At 39.2% G+C, this 15,788-nt stretch overlaps 1 protein-coding gene across 1 annotated transcript in view; it reads left to right on the top strand.

The window, feature by feature from the left end:
* The first annotated feature begins 6,568 nt into the window (after positions 1 to 6,568).
* efna5a (ephrin-A5a) overlaps positions 6,569 to 15,788 on the top strand; it is a 61,563-nt gene continuing 52,343 nt past the window's right edge. The window contains exon 1 of the mRNA XM_060891036.1: positions 6,569 to 7,440. Coding sequence (XP_060747019.1) covers positions 7,316 to 7,440 — 125 coding nt within the window. The 5' untranslated portion in view covers positions 6,569 to 7,315. The remainder of the gene's footprint in view (positions 7,441 to 15,788) is intronic.

The following is a 15,788-nucleotide window of genomic DNA, read 5'->3' as shown; positions in this document are numbered from 1 at the left end:
ACAAAGTGACCCGCAAGTCACATACACAAAATAACTAACAAATTGGGATACATGAACAGTCTGACATACTAAAACCCGAATGAACAACAATAGAGCCCTCTAACAAATTAGCACACATCTTCTTTCTCCTTCTGTTTCTGTCTCTGTTTCTGATTCTAATCCTGATTCTGATTCTGGTTGATTGGTGGATCGACGGGTGATATCACACAGGATAATGAAGATTGTCAGGAGATGTCCAATGGTAGGGATCTGAAAAGATAGCTAGTGGAGCAAAGAGAGAGAGAGAACAAGAACAAACAAAACAGCGAACCCACAAACATAGTTCGTAACACCCCTCCCCTTAAGATCAAACAACTGTTTGGTTTACAGTAACAAATGTGATTAGATATTAACGCTACACTCTGGAGAGTGTATCGGCTACAATATTCTCTGCAGAGGAAAACTCACTTTTGTGAATTAACACAAATTCATCCGCCGACACTGCGGCTTGAGAGAGGGAGTTTTCCTTCTGTTTGTTCAGGTAAACCACTACTCGCTCCGGGAGACAATTTTTAAATTCCTCCAGCAACATTAATTCCCGCACTGAATTAAAATCAGTAACCTTGCTAGCAACACACCATTAGTCAAAGAGAATGCCCTTATCTCTAGCAAACTCAACAAAAGTCTGATTAGACATTTTCTTATGATTTCTAAATCTTTGTCTGTATGCTTCAGGCACCAACTCGTAGGCATGTAGAATAGCAGCTTTCAGCGTGTCATATTTTAAGCTGTCTTCTAAGGACAGGGTAGAGCAGATTTCCTGAGCTTTACCCATCAGACGACACTGTACCAAGAGAGACCAAACATCTTTTGGCTAACGGAGGGAAAGCGCAAATCGCTCAAACGCATTAAAATAAGAGTCCACCTCCGTCTCCCTAAAGTGAGGTACTAAAGCAATATGCTTGCTCACATCAAAGGTGGGTGAGGACAATCCGACCACCGGGAAAACATTTGGATCTGGAGCGGGAGTCTGTTGTGTAGCTGAGCTGGCGGCAATCTTCATCGCTTCCAGTTCGAGCTGTCGCAACTTTATTTGTTTCTCGACCTCTAGCTCCATCCTGCGTATTTCTAATTGCATCTCAAACTCAGCCTGCCGCACTTGGGCTTCTAATTGTAACGGGGGTAGGTGGGACTTCAGTCGCGCACCTTCTCTAGACCCAGTTGAGACGGGAGAGGACGGTTCAGAGAGTGGTAAGCTGGGCTTGGCGTTGGACTCCTCCTCGGCCTTAGCTATAGCGCGTTCCTCCCCGATGATCTGCACATCCGTTAACAATGTCTGTGCCCCGGCATCAAGAGAACGCGTCTCCCAATTAGCCTCCTCATCATCAGCGTCCCCAGTTAGGAGCAAAACATTTAACGCAGTCAAACCTTGTAATACTACGTGCTTTCTTCTTTACGAGCTTGTCTGGCAATAGAGATTTCATAATGTGCCGCAATTGCAAATAAGTCATCCTTCCTGCACTTATTTAGCTGTTCTATGGTGGGATCTTTAATAAATGACTGTAAATCAAACAAAGCCATATTTCGATTATTAATTCCCACACAGCACACACCAAAAAAAAAAACAATACAACACTAATGCCAGTACCCCTAGGGGTAAAGCACAAACCTACAAATTAGCCTATAGGCTCCCCACAACTATGTTGATGACGCGAACACACACCAAAAATATTGAACATGGGAAAAACTATCCCGGACGAGCCCCCATTTGTTACGACCCCAAATGATGTTTAGGGGTATGTTTGGGATGTAACAATATGAAATGATTATAAAGTTAGTTTTCTGGTGTGTATGTGGCAATCAACAACACAAACAACAAGTAGTGGGCAAAACCTGTCTCTATTATCATACAAATGGTGGTGACAAAGGTGATAATATTTACTATATCTACAGAAACAAGATAACAAAAGACACAAAGGGAAAACGAGACATGAGCGGTGCCAAAACAAAGAAATAAACAAAACAAAACTGCGCTAGCTTGAACATAACCCTCTAACCTGAACTACAAAGAAAAGTAATAAAACAAATCTTCAGCATCAGTGACGCCCTAACTAACCTATACTTCCTATCCAAACAAAAGATACAGATGGTGGCACGCGCTCCTACCCTAGTGTGTCTAATACAGAAAAGCTTACCTACATGTTGCACAGTGTATGTCACATGACGTACTCACCTGTCCAGTTTTCCCCAAAATAAACAGTCATATCCATAATGCGAAGAAACACAAGCATCCAGATGCAGAACGAGTGACCCGCAAGTCACATACACAAAGTGACCCGCAAGTCACATACACAAAGTGACCCTCAAGTCACATACACAAAGTGACCCTCAAGTCACATACACAAAGTGACCCGCAAGCCACATACACAAAGTGACCCTCAAGTCACATACACAAAGTGACCCGCAAGTCACATACACAAAGTGACCCGCAAGTCACATACACAGTGACCCTCAAGTCACATACACAAAGACACCCGCAAGTCACATACACAAAGTGACCCTCAAGTCACATACACAAAGTGACCCGCAAGTCACATACACAAAGAGACCCGCAAGTCACATACACAAAGTGACCCTCAAGTCACATACACAAAGAGACCCGCAAGTCACATACACAAAGTGACCCGCAAGTCACATACACAAAGTGACCCTCAAGTCACATACACAAAGTGACCCTCAAGTCACATACACAAAGTGACCCTCAAGTCACATACACAAAGTGACCCGCAAGTCACATACACAAAGTGACCCGCAAGTCACATACACAAAGTGACCCTCAAGTCACATACACTAAATAACTAACAAATTGGGATACATGAACAGTCTGACATACTAAAACCAGAATGAACAACAATAGAGCCCTCTAACAAATTAGCACACATCTTCTTTCTCCTTCTGTTTCTGTCTCTGTTTCTGATTCTAATCCTGATTCTGATTCTGGTTGATTGGTGGATCGACGGGTGATATCACACAGGATAATGAAGATTGTCAGGAGATGTCCAATGGTAGGGATCTGAAAAGATAGCTAGTGGAGCAAAGAGAGAGAGAGAGAACAAGAACAAACAAAACAGCGAACCCACAAACATAGTTCGTAACACACAGTCACGAATATCTTATTGTTACCATAGTAATAGCTCATTCACAGGTAGACTCTCCACAAACTGAATAAAATGGGTAAAGATCATGTTTTCAATTGATATTGTAATCAGTGTTAATTTAACATTTATGGAAAACGTCTCCAGTGTCAGTACATTGAAAAAGTCAGAACAATGAGTCTTCAGTCTTCAGGAGGAGTTTAATCTGTGCGGTTTCTCACTTTGTTTTTCATGCTAGCATTAAAAGAGAGAAAAAGAGCGGCTCTATGGTAACAAGGAAGGGGGAATTGTTTTGCAAATGTTCTGCGACCATAAATGTAACTATAATCTGTACGATATGTCATACTTTGATAAATGAAATATTGTTAATGTTGTCAAATTGCTGTAGTATATGAGGAATAAAACATGCTGTTACAGGGAAAGAAATTCAGGTTGATAACAGGAACTTCACTGTTGATTGTTTTCCTGTAACAGCATGGCATGGTTTGTTTTATTCCTTGCACAGCAGCCATTGTTGTGATTGTGTGGTATCAGTTTGATTTTAGATATTTTCTTAGTATGGCAGCCAGTTGAATAGCCATTGATTAAATGTATTTTAGTCATTTAGTCAAGTAATTTAGCATTATTATCAGTAGAAAAGCACAAGTTTAAAAATGTCCAATTGTTTTCAAATGTAACTTTACAGAGATGTGGCACTATGTTTGAGATTGGAGAGCTTATCTGCCTCACAAACCCAGGGTCATGGGTTCACGTTACGGTCATGTAGTTTTTCTTCAGGTTCTTTCTTTATCCAAAACCTTGCAGGTAGGCAGATTTGATATGTGAAGCTACCCCTAGGTGTGATTGAGTGTGTGAATTGTTACTTGCGATGGACTGGTGTCCCATCCAGGTGCCAAGTATTCCCTGGACAGGCACCAGACTCTCATCTCTATAGAGCATATACTGAAGATGAATGAATGGACATTACAGGTAGACACTGAGACTGATCGACCATGCAGGACACCCCACAGTGGACAGGTTAAAAAACTCTATGTCAACTAATGATTCTTTCACACACACAGTGACTCGCAGCAACATACTGGAGCTGGTGACTATTGGCAATAGGATTGACAGCAACCGTTGGTGACTAGATGTGGTCGTGTCCAGCGACGTGACAATGATGAGAAAAGTTGCACTTCATGCAAAGATGGAGCGCCTCCGTGCAGAGACAACCAACAGGAGCGAAGCACACGCTGCTTCTCCTTCATCTGGAATGATATGATGATATTTGTGCCCCCCACTGATAAACGTTATTACTATGGCAACCAATAGTAGGACCACCTACTGGCGACTTCATAGAACAGCGACTGGCAACTTGCACAGATAAAATCACTGTATGTGTGAATGTGAGCTTTAGACTCATTTAAAGACACATGCTTTATGGTGTGCTGTTATTTAGCCCCTTATTGACAAGGCCAGAGAGAATCATGGCTTGAATTATTCACTAGATTCACATTGAACAGCTGAAGCACAGCTTCTATCCACCCCAAACAGAAGTCTGTATAGACTATTGATTAGGGATGGAGTGTACCATCTCCACAGCGGGGTGGGGACGGGGGTTGGGGTGTTATGTACGTGGGCTGAGTCATTAAGAAATACATTTGTTTTAGTTACATTTCTCAGGACTTTCACATAAAATCCAATAAAATAAACCAGGTTGCTGCATTTGAATGACAGGATCATCTGACTGGATGTGAGATCCCTTCAGTGTAAGTCAAGTTCCTTGTCCATCTGTATACGGAGTGGTCCATGTGTCCTCCTGTCCCTGAAGCAGCTGTGGTTTATATGTTTTACTGGAAGCTTGTATCAATCTGGGCATTTAGTCAGCGTGACAGCTTTTACTACTGTAAATGAGAGTACAGCCTGCAGCTCTTGTGTGTGTGTGAGAGAGAGATCTCTGAGAGGTTACCAACACGCACACAGATATATGTGCATGCTTTTCTTCAGGCTCCACTGCGGGGCGTGTGTGGGCTTCTCAGACCCCAAACACACCTGGAGGTGTCAGTTTCAGTGCTGTGTTACAGCTCTGGTGAAAGGAAGTGATAAGATCTGGTGTAATCACAATTTTCAGCTCAGTGACACAACATGTGGAGTACCTGTATGTGAAAAAAGAACACATCTAAAGATAAATCTTGACTTTGGTAATGATTATTGCTTTTGACCTACTTGTCTTACAAAGAGTGTGCATTCCATATTAGCTTAATCTACTGATAGGGAAAGGAACTGAATAACTGTGATTTCTAGTATGTTCTCGTAACAATTTTAACAGGTTCTGATGTAACGCTACAAAAAAAATACTGTATGTACTAAAGACTTCATGATATACTCAAATTCTTCACAATGTTTCTCTAAGTGTTCTATCTAAAAACCGTTATTTTATGTTTATTTATTTAGATTTTATCTATCTATCTATTTATGTGTTTCTTCTCTTTCTTTTTACTGGATGTTTTTATTTTTTGTAATATTTAAAAAAAAGATCTTTCATCAAGAGAAGGATAACACACAATTAATTATGCCTCTTGTTGCCAATTGTGAGAATACTGTTGCTAGGTTAAAAATGGACACCAAGACAGCTTAATGCCTAATGCTATTATTTATTATTTTAACCAACTAGGTCGATATTAGCACTTTTCTGTGGACAACAGCAAAACAAAGTCACTTCAGTTGCATTCGTTTTTACTTTAATGAATTATATATATTCAGAGAGAGAGAGAGAGAGAGAGAGAGAGAGAGAGAGAGAGAGAGAGAGAGAGAGAGAAACACACACACACAGAGAGAGAGAGAGAGAGAGAGACAGACAGAGAGAGAGACACAGAGAGAGAGAGAGAGAGAGAGAGAGAGAGAGAGAGACACACACACAGAGAGAGAGAGAGAGAGAGAGAGAGAGAGAGACACACACACACAGAGAGAGAGAGAGAGAGAGAGAGAGAGAGAGAGAGAGAGAGATCCAGGGTGACTATAAAAAGTTTCAAATTGTCATAAGGTTTTAAAAACCACTGCAAGGAAATAAAATGTGCAAATCACTTTAAAAGCTTTGGCTTTGAGGGATCTAACACAGGGACACTTAGTAAAACTAAAGTCATTATTGTATAACTATGTTTTTCAATTATTGTTTCTTTATTTGTATTATGTGTTCTTGCTGCTACTTTTCTGGTCCCTCTTCTGTTTTAGTTTATTCTTAAATCATTGTGTATTTATTGACTATATGTTTCTATGCTACTTTTTAGTGGAATTGAAAGCGAGATTATTCCGAAATGCAGGCCAATATGGCCTAAAGGGCGCCCCCTCCCTCCTGCGCTCTCTCTCTCTCTCTCTCTCTCTCTCTCTCTCTCTCTCTCTCTCTCTCTCTCTCTCTCTCTCGTGTGGCTTTCACGCGCTTCACTTCGTCCAGCTCCTGCGCTGCGCGTCACGCAGTTTCTCAGTACCGCAGCTCCGATTCAGTAACTTTACGCGTTTCAGGATCTGTAAGATTCTAATTCGGCGGTGTTTTTAAGACGTAACTCAGCGCTTTGCCTGGTGTATTTTTGCGGCTCTCTCGTTTGTTTCTGGTTCAGTTTGGAGGCGACGCGGAGAGCGAAACTGCGCTTAGAAAAAGGACCGGAGCAGAAAAGCAGGAGGTCTCCTGTGTGTGTGTGTGTGTGTGTGTCTTCATCATGCACGCACGGATTTGACATGTTTTCATTTCCAACTTTGTGAGAAGGCGCAGTATAAAATCCTCCAAGACAGTTTGTCGGCACAGAAACAAGGAAGTATAAAGGATTGAGACTGTGATCAGCTTTTTTTTTTGTTGATTTGGGTGGATTTTGTATTTCTTGTTTCTCCAGTAACTGCTCCAAGAAGGGATGCGCTTCCACTTCTCCCGGACTACATACTGAAAGCCGGCACGCGCAATCGCTGCAGCGGCGCTTTAAAGAAGCTACATTCACCCCGTTCTCCTTTGGCACTATAACAGTTCTTGGGCATCTTCAGAGGGGGAACAGTTTATGTACAGACCTGTGGAAGTGTTCATCACGGAAAGGGTTGATCACATGTGATTTGGCTGCCGGTGCTTTTTGTTGTTTCACCTGGTGCTCGTGCCCCGGACAGACCCCGGTACCGCGTGCCCGTATCAGGACCGTGCTGCGCGCTTGAGGTTGTTGGAGATGGCTCCGGTGGGGACGCTGCTGATCGGGGCTGTGTTAGTGTGGGTGTCGGTGTTGGGTGAAGAACCAGCCGCTAAAGCCGTAGCCGACCGATACGCTGTCTACTGGAACCGCACGAATCCCCGGTGAGTGCACGCGAAAACGGCAAATACACATTAGAGTTTGGGTTATCGGGGTTGCTCCTTTAACCCGAACACATGCAACGAATCTTACACATACTGTAATAAAGAATCCACTACATTCTAAAGAAGGACAAGAGAACAAACCTTTCTGATTTACCTTTAAATAGCTTTTAGTATAAAGTGACCCTTATCTAATGATGCGCCTTAAATTATTTCTAAAGGTATGAATATGTGAACTGTAGTGTGTAGGAATCTTTGGAGATCTTTTAAAACAAACAACGGACGTTTATGTTTTAGGAATCTTTCCACTGTTTTTTTTTATTTTTTATTTTATTTTATTTTAAATGGTTCTGTTCCACCAAAAACCTTCTGGAGGTATTTAATTTGGACATCTTGCATGTCTAGGCTCTATTCTGTCTACAAAATCAGCGGCCTAATTAGAGGTCTAATTAACATCTACAACATATTTACCTTATGCAACTTAAACAGTATTATATTCTTTTTTTTCATCTCCTAGACTTTTATAAACATTTCATTTAGCAGCAGAATTTCTTTCTCTTTATTTGCTATAGACATTATATTTTGCTATTGCTGTTATCCCAGTGTTACAATTTGCTATTGCTGTTATCCCAGTGTTTGGCATACAATCGGAAAAAAAAAGAAAAAGTTTGAAGCTGGCTTTTAAGCTATAAAGTCAGGGCTAGATCTTTAATACCTTTACAGAGATGTATATAATTGTAGTTGAATGTTTTTAAGTTTGTAAAGTGGCATCTTACCTTTGAAGGAACATTTTTTTATTGAATCTATTGAACCTTGCTATAAAACTGCTATACGGTCTTCTGACAGTGTGAGAACCTTGAAACAAGGTCCCCTTAGGCACTGCAGACTATATTTACACAATTATTTACATTCACACATTTCTAATAACAAGAGGTTGCATGGTGAAGAGAACTCGGCAAATCCGCAGACACTTTGTAAAGATCTGCAGATGTGCTAGAAATATTGGATGATACTTGAAGATATCTTAAGGATGCCTGGTGTATTATAACATTTAGGAGAAGAGGAGAGCATTTTACCATTTCATCATCGTCTACAAAAATAAATGAGTAAATTAGCTAAGAAATGAAGTGATTGGGTACAAAAATTCATTTTAATTAGTTGTGATAAACAATGGAGCCAGTTAGCATTACTCATATATCAATATAATAGCGTCATAATACCCAAAACCTTTTCTTTTAAATAGCACAGAGTCTTATTTTGGTCCAGCAGAAGCACACACACACACACACACACACACACACACACGCAAACCCTAGAGTCCTCATTGACAGTTTTGTTGCTCTAACGCAGCCAGGTACAATGTAAAAATGCTCTAAGACGCATCATCAGATCATTAAGGACTAATTATAAAGCTAATGATGTTCCTCTACAATATTATTCCCCTATTTATAAATATAAACCATGCACTCTTTATAATACAACACCCCTGTGAGATATTTATGTATATTAAAAACCCAGTTTAGTACTTTAAACACTTTAAACAAAATCCTGGAAGTTCATTTAAACCAATAATGATAAACGGCAGCTCAGATATGGAGTCAAATAAATCTCTACTTTTCATGGATCTTTAAAATAGTAAATTGTATAGTTCAGTGTGACGATATTTTTTGGAGTTTTGTTTATTGACCACATTTTTATTGACAGTAGGCTACATGAGGTTGGAAACAGTTTATCTGACAAATATGACTTTTTGGAGTTAAAATAAATAACAGTTTATCTGACAAATATGACTTTTTGGAGTTAAAATAAATAATTATGTGGCTGTGAAATAGAAATACATTAAAACCATCATATTAAACATTGTACAGCTCTTTTGCTTCCAGAAGCTTCCAGTGAGATTATGTTTAGACTACTTTGCCCTCAAGTACATTAGGGTTGGTTAATTAATTAATAAATTTTTTTTTTTTTTGGAAACATCTCCCTTTGACCTCCCTTTTTTGTTATATTGGTGAGTCTGTGTAACTGAATATAGAAGGATACCCTCATGCAGTACTGATGAAACACTGGATGTTATTGAATGAGATTCGACATATTTTTGGATCTGATGATGTCATGTGTGATGTCATCTAACACAGTTTTTCCATATGCAAAGTCAAGTAGCTCAGTCAGGAATATTTCCATTTTAAGCTCGTTAGCTAAAAAGAAAAAATAATGACAAACAGGGCGTCTACGCAGGAGCAGCTTTTACAGCGATTTCGCAGTCCTGAAAAATGTTAGCATTGAGTCCTGGTGCTTCTGTAAATCTCAGTTAAACACTATTGTTTTTCAAAAGTCCTGATGTTGAGTTATATGATATATTGCGATATTTGTACTATATAATAGAGATATTGTATTCACTTTAAATATAGAGGAGTCTGCAGAGACAAGCAGGTTTTGAGGCCAGTGTCTGTGCTGCTGAGATTTAGAGTCCAGGTGACATCAGAACTTTTTTCTTTGGGTCCTTATTTGGGACAAGTTTCAAGAAGCATTGCATGTGTCGTACTCAGAGAAGGCATTTCCAGAGCTGTTTCCATGTACCCTGAATTACAGAACATGACAAAAATGACAAAACAAAGTTATACTTTTGATTAGTTTTAATCAGTTGAATAGTGAGAAAATTCACTATTGCTTTACTGTAACTAATTAATTAAAAAAAGTATTAAAATATTACTTCTTATTTAACAGAAAAAAATACCTTTTTCTAATCGTGATATGGTAAAGTATATCTGTAATGAGGTAAAGCTGTAACTTGAGGTTTATGACAAAGGAAAGTCTTACAGAAGAGACTTTGTGGTTTCTCTAAACATTACAAACTGCATTAAAAAAATCTTAATTTCAAGAGAGATGAATATTGACTTCTCCCTCAAAGAGAGTTTAAAATCAAGTGCATGTACTGAAAAAAAAAACTATTTGCATACAAACACATAACTTGTGCTTAGTTAGGAATGAACTGAGCACATTATTAAGTTACAATAAAATATCTAACCACTAATCCTGCCCTTAACCTCAATGTTTATACATTTTCATACCTATTATCATTATTGTTGTACAAATTATTACTCATTGGTTTGTTCATATTAATTTAAGACAAAGTTTTGAATTCTGAAATTATATGTGAAAAAGAACCCAGCAAGATCCTGATTTTAACATCAAATAAGTGAACTGGCACTGTGAAAGAAAATCCTACTTTTAGGTCTCATTTATAAGGCATCAAAATGTATGGAATCAGTTGAAGTGTAGGACTAAATAGCAGCTTTTCTCAAACTGGGGTCCATGAAGCTGAGCCAGAGGGTTCTGTGACTATTAATTTAGTTGCAGTGATGAAAATTACAAGCAGTTATGATCATTCATTCATTCATTCATCTTCTACCGCTTATCCGAACTACCTCGGGTCACGGGGGCAGTTATGATCAAAGTCATTATATTCATTGATTTGTTTTAGATTTATTAGCCTGTTTGGCTGGTTTGTTAAATTTAATGGATTTAATCCAAACTTCAGTTACTCTAAAACAAGTTGCCAATAAATGAAGTAGGATCGGTGGAATGTTCATGAATAAAAATAAAAGAAAAACTTTATAGCTCTTATAAATAGCGGATATATTATTGTATTATATTTAAATCATGAGGCTAATACTAGAAAGTCAAAATCTGTGAAATTTGTTTGCAGTTAATGGGTCCTTGCCTGCTAAAACGTTTGCCTGTAGAATGATTATATAACTCTGTAACTATCCCATTCTTTTTTTTTTTTAAGTTTGGCCCTGAGAATGCATTGAAACTGGCAGTTGTAGTGTTCACAGCTCTTTGCAGGAGTCCATGGTTTGTTTCTGAAACAACTCTTCCCCATTCCCAGGTTTCTTGCTCAGTTGCCATGGGGCTCCTTCATCACCCTGCGCCCTGCGCCCCATGCTGAGCGAACACAAAGGCAGAGGCCCGGAGCGGCCCCGAGCAGTGGTGCGTCCCGGCCGGGGGTTTGCTCATGAGAGGGGCGCATGCCGAGCTCACGCATTTAGCACTAACAGCATCGGGGTCTGTGTTAACCATCAACGAAGCAACCCAGGGCCCTGGTTAGGGTGTAACCTCGAGGCAAACCTTGTCTCTGGGGCCGTGCACACACAGGGGTGTTGGATGTGTGTGAGTGTTAGTGGCACCCTGCCTGAGTTTTGTCTTGGCACAATGAGGCCCCTCTGGTAAATAAATGAGCTACTCTAAATGAGTGTCGCTCATTCGCATTCATGCGCTCACCTAGTGGCCTAATCCAAATCTGGCTGAGCTGAATAATGTAGTAGTGCTGTCTGTCATGACCTTGAGGCCTCAAATCTGGCCATACGTCAGTCATAACCCCACCCGAAAGGAATCACGTCCTCTCCACGGAAATCGTCATCGAGAGCCACTGACGCTAATGCTACATGCTATCAGCATGCCATTATGCTCTTCTCAAAAAGAGTGAACAAAAAAAGTTAAAAAAAAAAAAAAAAGCCTGGACGATGTGATGTTTTGATCTCTAATTATTAAGCATTTTGGATTAAAATTCTTGTATCATGACTTTTCTACCTTCCATCCAACCCTTTAGCAGATCTGTAGCAGCTGCATCTTTGAAGGTAGCTCATTAATGTGCACAAATTACAGGCATTAGAAAGAGTGTTACAAGAGATCAAATCTAAGATTTAGCCAAGCATGCTGTGAAATATTAATGCGTCTGTTTGGTGGCTGAATGTGTTGATGTGCAGGGTTTGATCAGAAGGGCTTTAATTCGACTTTTAATATGTTTAATGATGTTTTAAAGAAACAGATGCACTTCATTGTTTCATTCTTTATGATCAATGCCAGTGGGGTTGGATTTCATTAATTTTCATACAAATGGTAAGAAAATGCTACGTTACGTTATAGAACAAGTTTATCTGCCATTTATAAACAGAATCTCTAGTGTCAATGCTGTCCGTTTTTTTTCCCGACATGGAAAAGTCTTAATGACAGAAAAGTTCCTGCTTTGCATTGTGGCTGTAAGATTTAAAAAATTTTTTGTCATATTAGAGAAGAATGAGAGGCTGGTGACGGAATGGCTATATATTTATATTTGCTAACAAAAGAGATAACAGGACCAAACCAACATTAAATGTAGCCAGAAATGGATTGAAAGTATTTTTTTAATAAAAAAAAAAAAATTGAATTATTGGTAGATTGCAGTATTATAAGATGAATAAAAGACTTGGGGACTTTTTGTTGCACCCCCAATATTCGATTGTCGTTTTATAGCAACACGACTCAGAGAGTTTTATGCTTAAATTGATCCTGTATAACTTGACATGGAAAATTTTTTTTTTCAGAAAAACCTAAATGTAGATAAAGGATCTATATATACAGAATAATCCCCCATGATAGTGTGATATTGTGTATAGTGAAGATGGGATGTAATATTTTTGCCGTATCACCCTACAGTACACTGTAATGTAGTAAGTTTATTTGTTGGTTTGTTTAAATCCATAAAAGAACAAAAATTCCTAAAATTGATCTGATCTCATTTGATTCACACAAAATAATTTAACTGTGTGTTTGGCCAACACTGTGCATTTTGTATTCAATATTAAAAAATGAGCCTGGTGATTCATTAGGGGGCTTTTGAAAGGAAATACTGCTTTAGTTTTAATGCAAAAGTGTGTTTAAGCTCCGAGCCATTCAAATGCGAGTTCCTCCCACCCTCCCTCCCTCCCACCATCTCCCCCCTTTCTCCATGGTACGCTCTCACAGGGTTTCGGAGCTGTTAGAAAAGCGGTCGGTCAGGGCCACTTGCAATTACAAAATTTGGGTCAATTCAAGTTTTTCCTCCAAAGTCTCCTGCTTCATTTTCACATTGGCTTGAGAATTGCGTACTGATGGGAAAAAAAGCCTCATTATTTTTTTCTGACTCACTTCTTCCATCATGATTAAAAAAAAACACTTGTACTCTTCATAAGTTAGATATGTCGTTAAAGAAATCTTAGAATTCTGATTGATTTTTTCTGTTAGGCAAATCGCTGCAGGGATTTTTGCAAGGAAATCAGCCAGTATTGACAAAGGGCCTTGTTTATTTATTGCTTCAGGGATGGATCGGTGGAGAATCAGTATTAAATTCCAGTCTTAATCTTCAGGGTGTTTGTATATGTGGTGCCATGGAAGCTGAAACCTTCAGCCATCAAAGAGATCCATTAGATGGATCTAAGCACTCAACAGCTGGAGAGAAGAATCTCGGGAAGCCCGGCTCCGTTCCACAGTGCTGTTTTAATCCTGGATAATTCTTTCCGAAGCTCTTGAGTGACAGATGTGAAACACTTTTTTTTATATAAATCTGGCAGATTTATGGCCTGCAATGAACCACACCTTGGTTAAAACACACGTGTACGAGAGAACCGTGAAATAGTTTCCTATTGGATATCTTTTTAAAGCCCTGCTTGTTTGCATCTCATGAGTCTTCTGAAAAGTCCTCATATGTGTTCCTTGATGTTCCAGCTCAGTTTTAATCTCCAATTAAAGCACAAAAGCTCCCTCCTTTTCTGCGGTTTGTGGAGAGAAGATGTAATAGCTGCTCTGTGGTGTGTTTCGTGCTTCGTGAACATTGTTCATCAATGTTCAAAAATGTTTACCTGTCATTTTTTATCTTTCCTGTGCCTGACTCGTTCCTGGAGGCTGCCTGGGTTGTGCTTGGATTTAAAAAAACATCCAAATACCAAATATTGACTGGGGTTTAGGAGCTCGGCCATGTCCCAGCTAGTGCCCAACCTGTTTGAAAGGCTGCCATTGTTCGTGGCTTAGTGGAGTTTTGCCAGGGTCTGAAGTATGCACGCTTGTACACATGGGAAGGGCACAGCAGGGCTTGTAGGCATACGGAGGGGCATAAAAAACAGTCTGGAAGTGCCTCAGCCCCTAAAGACTAGAGGAAAAGGGAAGTGAGGGGCCAGGGCAGTATTGCCAGTGCTGGAACTTTCTCAAGGGACACAGGGTCAGTGTTGCCAGATTAGCTGAGATCATTGAATTCGAAAAGGACCTTGTATGATAGCGCAACAATACCATGTAGATATTCTGATAAAGTATGACACAGAGAGTATCATGACATTATTAATACATTTACTAAATCCCTTTATCACCTCTGCAGCTGTTACTCGTTGTTAATGTTGATGATAAAATAGATAGATATTGTTTTCATGTTTCTTGCTAAGTAATACGAAATTTTAGATAACTAAAGATAAGTAAAGGTTTAACATCATTGTTAGGTTTTTTACCGCACTACTGTTTGTGGTAATTTGTGATCTCAATATTGAAATACAATATTTCACCTTTCGAAAGTGAATTAGTCTGAAGGTGTTGAGGGGAAAAAAGCTGTGAAAAATTAGTAGATGATATCATTTCAGTATTAGATTTCAATGCATTTAATTTTCTATTCTTTCTTCACTTTTGGAAAGAATATTTGTATACGTCAGATACGGCTTTTCACTAAAATGACAAGCTGTGGCTTTATTTTTCTTTTATATTTGAATCACATCATCAAATTGCTGTGGCATAAAAGCAACTAAACACATTGGAACATGTTTTTGTAAAATAATAATCAACTTTGTTGTGTTTATTCTACATAGTTACAAGTATCTCCATCTCTTCACTTATTACAACAAAGCTCCATAAAATGGTTAGTTTGTTTAAGATTAGGATTTCTCACTGAGATCTTGGAACCTTTTCTAAAGTCTAAAAGGTATATTTGGCAAATTTGGACCAGAAACCAGTGCATTTCAACGCTGCATCCCTGCATGGTGTGTCAAAAAAAGAGCCGCAGGGGTCACACATCCTGCTGTTCAGTGACCCCTCACACCGAGAGCTCGCCTGACCTCTTACCTCCTTTTTTATTCCATCATGGCCAAACAGGATTGTAAGATGTAAGCATGTTCCAGTGAACAGTTATCCGAGACACAGCAATATTCCACAATATTGTTATTGTGGATGGCTAAAAATCTAATCACCACCACTGGGTTTGATTAAGCGGAATAAAACACAGCTGTCTATTAGAGGATTGCTTGAGCACTGCATGTGTGCAGCATTTCCAGAGTGATGGAAATCCCATAATTCAGTTCACCAGATGGGTGTTTAATGGATGTTTCAAAAACGTGGCGAGCTGCTCGGTTGCTCCTGATTGAGAAATTATTTCTTTCAATGTAAAAAAAAAGAGTTGATCTGGAAAATCAGTTGAAATGAAAGAGCTAAAAACATGGAAGTGATTTCCAGGATACGGGGATACGCTTAATAAAATAATTTGTCCCTTGGCAAATTTGTAGCACTGCACCTATTCCCTT

The sequence above is a fragment of the Tachysurus vachellii genome, chromosome 17 (assembly GCF_030014155.1).
Source record: "Tachysurus vachellii isolate PV-2020 chromosome 17, HZAU_Pvac_v1, whole genome shotgun sequence".
Taxonomy (NCBI): domain Eukaryota; kingdom Metazoa; phylum Chordata; class Actinopteri; order Siluriformes; family Bagridae; genus Tachysurus; species Tachysurus vachellii.
The sequence above is the reverse complement of the archived record's forward strand: the minus strand, read 5'-3'. Positions and strand labels throughout refer to the sequence as shown.